The following is a 9,129-nucleotide window of genomic DNA, read 5'->3' on the forward strand; positions in this document are numbered from 1 at the left end:
CAGCAGTGTGCCCAACCTGGAGAGGCTGGCAGGAGCCAGGCAGGCACAGGATCAAGAACTGAGTGCCCTGTACACAATACACGAGGTTCTTTTCTAGGTAGGTGTGTAATGCATGACCTGAAATTAATGCCCTGACACACAGACACACCTACACACAACCAGGGCTACTCACTGCTCTGGCTCATCCTCGGTCCCAGCAGCATTCAGCAATCTCTCACACCTCTCCTGGCCATGTGCAGACCCCCTTTTTCCTGGGCCATCCCCAAGTCTTCCCAGTTTGCACAATGGAACAATTTTCAAAGTTATTTGACTCACTGCAAGCAGCTCAGATTTGATACTGTGCAGTGCCTGATTAAGCAGGAAAGTGGGGACAAGTCACTATTCAATGAACTCAAAACAAACATGAAAGAAAAAACAGGGATTTTAGAGCCAGTAAAAATGCTGGGACTCCATATAAAAGCCCTCAAGTCACCTCATGTACAAACCCTTAGTGCAACCTCTGCCTGTGACCCAGCTGTGTGTGGCAGCTCCTGGCTTTCTCAACAGGCTGCAAATTTCAACACAGCATTTCAACATAACAGCCAGCAATGCTAAATTAAGGGACACACAGGATTCAGATACATTCTCCCTTTGGTTTTTTTTCAGACAGCAAATCACATCTCAACTAAAAAGCTTGAGACGGCAGAAAGCAACAGCAAAGGAAAGCTATCAAAGAATTCCACCTGCCAGACAGCAGCACCACGTTACACAAAGCACCTGGCCTCATGTTCTTTCACCAATGAATTCTCAATTTTAATTCAAAAAATAAGAAAGCCTTAAAATAGGTAATAACTCTATTGCAGTTCTTGCAATTTCTGCAAACAGGTAGGCACCAAACTAGTTAATTTGTGGTAGGCACCACACTAGTTAACTAGCTCGTGCTACATGAGAGAAAAAGCCAGTGTTACTACTAAATAATAAACACTATTATATAATGTTTATAAATATGTTTAGATACTCTCTATATGGTATTTTTTACAAACGCACAGTAATTTTTAAGGAATAGACCATAATCTTGGTCTCAGTTACCAACATAACACCTTTTTGGTGTCTGACAGCAGTTTGTGCCACTTTTATCTGGTACAGTGGGCATGGAAAAAATGAGCCCTGCATCTAGCTGGAAAAAGCTTAGCACACCAGAGCAGCAGCTTGGGAGCCACACGCTACATCCTCCTCGAGTTCTGTGACTATTCCCCCAAGACAGTCTGGAAGACAAAGCCACAAAATGCAAAATGAATGCCAGAAAACTCAAATTCAGCCTGCAGTAGTTCACACTTCCACTGGGGAAAAAGTAAGGAGAAGAGATGTTCAAGGAAACAGCAAATTACCAAAAGCCATTGTATTTAAGTCTCTAGGTCACGGAGTGTGAACTGCATGAATCAAAAACCATTCTGTGTGAAGTATTGACTGTTGGCAGACAGGTCTCAGAGTAAATGTACTGCCTGACAGTGAACTGACTGCTAGGAAGGGCCCTTCCATTGGCATCAAAATGGCTGTGACAGAGGAATCACAAAACCTTCCAGCATCTGCGGGAACAGACCTGCACACAGAGGGGAGGCTGCCTTCAAAATGTTGTCTGGGTTTGCCAGGAAGCAAATCCCTCTTGTTCCTGGTAGAACATTGTCTATTTCTGACAGGTTTCCACAAAGCACACCATGTTTAATACGGAAAGCAAACCCTCAGCTCCTTACCTGAACCGTCAGGAATGGACCTCACAAACGTGGGGAGCATCTTCACCGTGGCTGTGGGGTTAAAATCCCTGGAGAGGCCGTTCTTCATCTCCCTCCTGAAGCGAGCCATGACGTCCAGCAGCGTTTCGTCCGAGAGCCGCATGGCGTACAGGTACTTGTCAATCTGGGAGAGACAACACCACCCCGGGCTGAAAGGCTGCCCTGAGGTGCCCCACTGGGGCTACACCTCTCTTTAACTGCAAGGACAGCCCCAGCATGGCCCCGGGGCTCTGGCCAAGCTGACAACACGGCCACACGCTTCATGTCGTATCTTCTGATTAAAAATCATGGAAATCATACAAGTCTAGGGCCTACTGAGGTGAGCTCCATCCTATTGTCTTCCCAAGGCACAACCCAGTTCCACATCACTTTGCCTCCTCTCCTCCACAGAAAACCACCTGCCCATGGTCTCAGACCATCACCTCCAGCCCTTGCCCCACTTCTCAGCTCTCCTGACTGTCCATGAGCTAAAAATCCATCTTTTGGCACCTTGTCCTAGCTGGGGTGACATGGGTGTCAGAGGTGCTTTGTGTTTAAAGCCTTACATTGGGAAGGACCTACCACAGTAGTTCTGGGACTACATCACAGGCTGAGAAATGATTTTCATGTAGCAGAGCACTTTCCCTATCCCACTGCAAAGCTATCACCATCAGAGGGTCTGGAAAGACAAAAGTTGACTGTGGGCAGGTGGCACCTTCCTCCTCAAGGCAAAACATCAAATTTAAAGTTGTTGACTTCACCCTCGTGACTTCCAATGACAGGAACTTGCTTTACCTCCTTGGAAAAAGGAGGCAGCTTTCCAACAATATTGCTTTCCATAATATTACAACCACCCTCACTGTCAGGAAGACTGAGAGATGCTTTGATGCCTGAAAAATACAACATGGCCTTGAGGGGTTCTTGCCAAACACACTTCCCACCCTTTTTACCTCAGCTGCCAGCCTATTCTTGCCTTGTTTCTTTACCTGCCTTGGAAGTTTGGTTCCGCAAAGGGCTCAGATGGAAGCCACACCTTTGGGATCACTTTTGCTTGCAGCTTAGCAAGACTGAAAAAATAAAGCCCTGCCCATGTTCTCCGTCCTCAGCAAAACTGGAAAAGCCACCTCATTTTAAACCCCAAGCCAGCTCTGTGCCAAGGCTCCGTGTGTCTCCTTGCTGTTCTGGAAGCCTTGAGAGCAGCTCATCTCCAGGTTGGCATTATGTCTTACAAGAACAAGGCCACAATAAAACACTTTATGAGAAACATACAAGTGCTCCATATACCGGGGACTTTGAGATGGGAAGCGATGAATAATGCCCTTCACAAAGGAAATGCAATCAAAGTGTCATTAAACCCTAAAGTGACCATAAAACAGGCAGCAATTTAATTGCTCGTACAGAAAGTACTCCTGCCCACCCTACTGAAGGTCTCCTCAAAGACAGTGTCTCCCTGAGCCAGACAGCCTCCTGCCATGACCCAGCACTTATTTACACAGACAAGGCAGAAGGCATGGGGAGCGCTGCTGGGCACAGCTACCCAGCCTGATCCCGAGCCACGGGGCTGGGGGCCAGGCAAGCCTGGACCACAGGGGACACAGCCAGAGGCTGCACAAGCTGTGAACTTTTCAATGTCATTGCTTGCAGAGGAACAATACCATGATTGATAACACCACGATGAAATGAGACCATGCATTTTCCCCATGAACCGGTGACGTGACGGTGCAGGCGTACAGCTGAAGGGAGAAGAGCTGAGCTCAGGTTCCCTTGCAATAGAGGTCAAATGCAAGACCCCAGGGCAGCACCCCCACATCCCTGCTGTGCCCTGTGCCGCCCTCATGGGCCGACAGCCCCTTCACAGCAACAACCACAGCCAGTCACTGGCATCCTTTCACTCCAAGAATAACAACCTGGATGGGATGTGCCCTCTCTGCAGCCCCAAACGCTTTGGGGATGGATGCAGAGGCTGGAGTCTGGCTAAGCAAGGTCTCTCCTTCATGGCAAACCCTGCCATGGTTTTTTTTTTAGCAGAGTGTGTAAAGCCATGATGTCAGAGCATGAGAATATTCCCATTAAAAGCAGGGGGGAGCCAACCTCTTTTCCATGCTGAGCTTTCAGCAGCCCACGCTGCCGCTCAGAGGGATGATTCCCCAGATCTCCCAGTGAAAGCCACAGTAAACATCAATCACAGGCAGACCTCAACGTGCAATTCATACACCCCTCTACAAAGCCCCACTGCTGCATCCTCCTCCCAAAGCCAGGGCGGAGGGATTCGCGCTCACCGAAAGCCCTGTTGTGAGCGCAGGTTGTGGCGTTTGCACAGTCAGGACTGACGAGCCCATTCTCCCCACCTCTGCCCCTGTGCTGCCCTCAGCAGCGAGGGAAAACGGGAGGGAGGGCTCTGCTTGCTGCCGTGAGAGACCAATGAGCGCTGCCAGCGCCCTTACATAATGGGCTGGACCCTCCTGCACGCAGGGAGCATCGCTTTTCACGGCACCGAGGCCATCCATCCATCCCCACCGCCGAGACTCCGGGGCGGGGACACTGAGTCACTCCTATGTGTTACAGCTTCCAAACCCACGGAAAACTAGGGGGAAAAAATAGGGGAAAAAAAGGCAGGGTTTGGGGTTTGTTTTTTTTTTTTTTCCTCTCCCAGGCGGGAGGAGGGTTAGTCATTCCAGCAGTGTGGCAGCAAGGGAGTCAGTGCAGCCCATCCAAGGGAAAACTCTCAGCAAATAGCCATAAATAACTTGAGGCGGGGGGAGCCGGAGGGCTGGATTACGGGATGGACGTTTAATAACTCCCTGCCGGCAATAAAAGCCGATCACAAAGCAAATCTCAGCCGTATGCACGGGGCAGCTGTGGAAAGGCTGCCCAGGACAGCACCCAAGCAGACCCACGGAGGCTCCCATGGGAGACAGGTGCCAGCCCTTCCCAGGGCATGGCAGAGGGCACCAACAATTTCAGACAGACAGTTGCGTGGGCAAGGAGCAGAAAACACTCCTTTATTTAGCTGCCACCTCAGAGTCACCCCCCGAGGAAGGGCATCTTCCCAGCCTGTCACTATGGGACTCCTCCAAGAGCTCAATCACTTTTTTCCCTCTTTTTCTTAAAGGAAAGCAAAACAAAACAAACTAGAGACAGAATCTGTGAGCAACTTTTTAAAAATAGGATTTCATCATCTGAACCACATTCATGTAATTTTTCCTGGTCATAGGAAAGACACAGTCTGTACTTGGGGAAAAGAAGTTTTTGAAAACCCAGCCAGTGCAGCAGTTGTGAATAATTATAAATGAAACAGGCAGCTAAACTAACTAAAGGCTTAAACCTAAGGGCAATTCCTTAAACACATGCCTCATTCCCCGGACACTGACAACAACCAGTGGTATCCAAGAGGAGAGCTCTCCCACAACAATTTCAGAAACCATTACCACCAATTTTACTGACATGGCCTTCATACCAGAACCCTTCACCATGCAAACATTTTCCAGCAGAGTTAATCATACTCCTTTCAGCATGAGGAAGATCCATCAGGATCCATGCCAAAGCATGTTAAAACAAGTAGTTCAGACATTTTGCAATTGTTTTGCTTACTTATGCTTCATATCAGATTGGTTCCTAAAAAGCCTTTATAGGGGTGGGTCACCAATACAGGGCTCTTCTTGATACCAGTTGTTATATTTTATACTCCATTCCATCACGTGTTTTTTGCAAGGTTGAACATCTACATGTCACTCCTGGATTGCAAGATCTTTTTCTTTGCCCAGGTAAGGCAACAAAAACACATTGTTCCCCTGACAGACAGAAACCAGGCAACACCTAGAGGCTCCCTTTGCTGGGGCCAGCTACGGCAGGTACAAGCCTGTTGGAAACAAAAGCAGTTGTACAAAGCTCTCCCCCACACAGGCCAGTGGCACACATGCCAGGGACGCTCCGCGGCTCCCTTATCCCTCAGGATGGGAGTCAGAAAAAAAGGAAGTTAAAAAAAAAAAAAAGTTCTGAGAAATTGGGGCCACAGCTGAGTTTGTGCCAAGCCCCCTGTCTGAGCTGAGGGGGATGTTGAGCTCCTGCTGCTGTCCCCAGAATGTCGCAAGCATTCAGGGAGCAGGTGTCTGCAAAAACATCTGGATATTTTAAGCTGTTTGGACCACGTGTATTCACACAGTACAGGGCATCACACGCTGCCAGCTTGCTGCTGCACACTAAGGTGACATGGAAGTGCCATTGCCAGTAGTGTCACTGGAAAATGCTCCCTTGCAGGGGCCACAGGGTCACGCCATGAACAACCCCTGCCTTCAACACCTCCACCCTGCTTGCCACGGCCCATCTTGAAAAACAGTCCAAAAATGACAAATTTGAGAAACACCACACTGAAACTTAAGCGGGTACACACAGATCCAGCAGGACCAGTACGGAAGCACTAAGTCTTAGAGGCAGGTTATCCCCAGGGCCTGCAACCACCAGCCCCATCCATGCCCTCCACAGGCTTCCCACATAGAAAGGCAGCTGCAGGGCATGAGTGCTACACAAAGATGGGAATTCAAAAAAAAGGAGGAAAAGAAGGTCACAAGAGAAGAAGAACGTTCAGCCTTAGCTCGTTGGTATACTTTTAACCCGTCCACACCCCTCCTGTGACCCACAGCAGCATCCTGAAGGTGACCTGCCAGCCGTGCCACCAAAGCAGAGCCGACGGCTGTGGAGAGCAAAGGGAGGCAGAGGAGCAGCCACAGCATCCAGGAGCCCCACGGGGCAGCGCGGAGAGCAGCGACCACGCCTCGGCTGGCAGCTCAGCCACAGGCACGTACCAGCAGAAAGTGCTGCTCCTCCGGAAGCGGGCAGGAGAGGGAGGGACCCGACACCAAGCCGTGCAGGCACGTATCCCCAGAAAGCGGCACAAACCCCACAGGCAGCACGCTGAGAAGGAGCAAGAGCACTTCTGCCCCACGGGGAGCCAGGGAACGGAGCCCAGCAGCTGCGGGGCAGCAGAGCCTCTGGCTGCCACAGACATCCTCCCTACGGGACAGCCAGAACCGAGGAGCTTCAATATCCGTTCCAAAAGGATACGAACAGGAAAAGATGTCTTACATCCTCCAAAAACAGTAGCCTGCTGTTTCGACTTTTCAAATGAGTTTAATTTTTTTCTTGGCTTTTCCAGACAAAACCAGATCGATCCATACAAATGCTTTACAGCTCCCCAGCCAAACAGTTTCCCGTGCTGTCAGACAATGGCAGCCCCACGGTGCCAAACCAGGCTGCAATAAATAAATAAAATAACCCCCAGAACACCGCAACCTCCCTGTGCTTGCATGCTGCCCCTGAGCCTTCCCCACAGCCCTTCTGCCGCTCCTTGGCCACCACACACACCCGTGCTTATCCTGGCGCTCTAAATATAACACACACAGACAGAGAGGGCCTGACCCGGGCACCACGCCTGGCACCAGCAGCAGCCCCCACAAATCCCGCAGGAGAAGGAACACAGCGGGCCTGGGCACAGGGAGGGCCAAATGTGGGGCCAGGAGGTGCCAAACGCTGCAGGCCGAGAGCCGCTGGGTGGAACAGCGAAAGAGCTAAAGCTCGGAAGGAGAGGTGGAAACCATGGGAAGCTGTCTCGGGATTTCTCCGAGGGAGGGGTGGGCGCGGGCGAGAGTGTCCCGAGTGGGGCAGGGTGGGTCACCCTCACACTGGAGCTGAGGCCTCCTCGGGCACAGTCAGAATCCCAAAGGGATGAGGTGCTCTTCTCCTGCTGGGGAGATTCTCAAGCCCCAAGAACGCTACAGATCAGTACTACTAATGCTGCCATCGAGGCTTTCCCGAAATATTTTAGGGATGCCTTCAGCCACACGCCCGGGTGGGCCACACGGCAGCGCCTGAGGAGGCGGCACAGGGGAAGCCTCTGTTTCCTGACGTCAGCCCGACTCATCGACATTTGCAATTATTTTCCCAATTTGTGTCCCCACATCCTAGCCCCAGGCTCCCCGCTCCCTACAGCTCTGCAATATGCTCAGCCAGGACCTCACTGCCATGTTTTTATTTACCCTGTGCTCCGCACCCTTTTCCTTGTGGCAGTGCTCGATCCCAGGGCTGTACCAACCACACAGCAGCAAGCACCTAATGCTGAAGGAAAAGAAGCCTATGGAAATGCTTCTTTTCAAGCACAACTGACAACCATTTCCTGTAAATTCCGATCCTGCGGCGGCACATAATTCAAAAACTACCTGCTCCTCGCCTGCCGGAGCGGGGATGCTCACAGGCATCCATGGAAAGAAGGGGAAATCCCCTTTCCGGGGATGCCGGTGCCAAGGAAAACCAGGAAAAGCCATCACCCCCACCCCTCACTGCCAAAGCCCTCCAGGTCCTGCTTGGCCGGCCGCTGTGCCTCCATCACCCACACCCCACTCCCATCTGCACCGGCGATGCTCTGCAGGGCTTAAACCCTGGGTTATCCCTCCTCTCTCCCGCAGCTGGGTGGCTCTGGGGACAAAGCAAAGAAACCAACGTGCGGAGAAAAAAAAAATTTTAAACTATTAAAAAAAAAATCCAAGCGGTCTGGAGGGGCGCGGCCCTCGGCCGGGGAATGTCCATCTAACCTTTTTGACCTGGTCCTCCTTCAGCTCCGTGAAGTAGTAGGCCAGGAGCTGGGCGGCGATCATCCTGCCGGCTGCAGCGGCGGCTCCGCGCACGCAGCGATGCGGGGCCCGGGGATGGCCGCGCCGCGCCGAGCGCCGCCCCTTCCTCCTCCTTCTCCTCCTCCTCCTCTTGCTGCTGCTGCTGCTGCTGCTGCCGGCCCGGCCTGCCCCGCCCGGCGGGACGTGCCGGGGGCGCGGCGCGGAGCAGCTCCGAGCGCTGCTGGCCTGGAGGAGGAGGAGGAGCAGGGCAGCGCCCGCCGGACCCCGGAGGGGCTCCACGGCAGCCGCGGACACGGGCTGAGGGAGGCTTCCCTGGGCGTGGGGGAAAAAGGGGAAAAGAAACAAAACCCCTTCTTGGTGGCCAAGGCCAGTGGCCCCCTGGCCTGTGCCAGGGGTAGTGTGGGTAGCGGGACCAGGAAAGTGATTCTCCCGCTGTACTCAGCACCGGAGAGGCCGCGCCTCCAGCGCTGCGTCCGTGTCTGGGGCCCTGAACTCAGGAAGGGCACTGAGGGCCTGGAGCGTGTCCAGAGAAAGGCAGAGGAGCTGGGGAAGGGTCTGAAGCACAAATCTGCTGGGAAGCAGCGTGTTGAGCCTGAAGGAAAGGGGGCTCAGGATTAGCTTCCCACTCTACAACTCCCTGACAGGAGACTCTGGCCACGTGGGGATCAGGCAGCGGGAGGAGAGGACATTGGCTTTCAGCCGTGCCAGGGAGGTTTAGGTTGGGCATTAGGAGGAATTTCTTTAGGGAAAGGCTGATT

The 9,129-nt window shown here is 52.3% G+C and overlaps 1 protein-coding gene across 2 annotated transcripts in view; it reads right to left on the minus strand.

Annotated features, from left to right (window-relative positions):
• Window positions 1-8,492, minus strand: part of LOC134555034 (hexokinase-1) — a 36,468-nt gene extending 27,976 nt beyond the window's left edge. Inside the window, exons 1-2 of one of the 2 annotated variants that reach the window (XM_063406334.1) lie at window positions 8,333-8,492; window positions 1,731-1,893 (exon numbers count right to left, since the gene is read on the minus strand). In XM_063406334.1, coding sequence (XP_063262404.1) covers window positions 1,731-1,893; window positions 8,333-8,395 — 226 coding nt within the window. In that variant the 5' untranslated portion in view covers window positions 8,396-8,492. Of the gene's footprint in view, window positions 1-1,730; window positions 1,894-6,385; window positions 6,408-8,332 lie in introns of those variants that run through there. The other variant, XM_063406333.1, reaches the window with a different exon arrangement.
• Between the last annotated feature and the right edge of the window lie 637 nt (window positions 8,493-9,129).

The sequence above is a fragment of the Prinia subflava genome, chromosome 9 (genome assembly GCF_021018805.1).
Source record: "Prinia subflava isolate CZ2003 ecotype Zambia chromosome 9, Cam_Psub_1.2, whole genome shotgun sequence".
Classification (NCBI taxonomy): domain Eukaryota; kingdom Metazoa; phylum Chordata; class Aves; order Passeriformes; family Cisticolidae; genus Prinia; species Prinia subflava.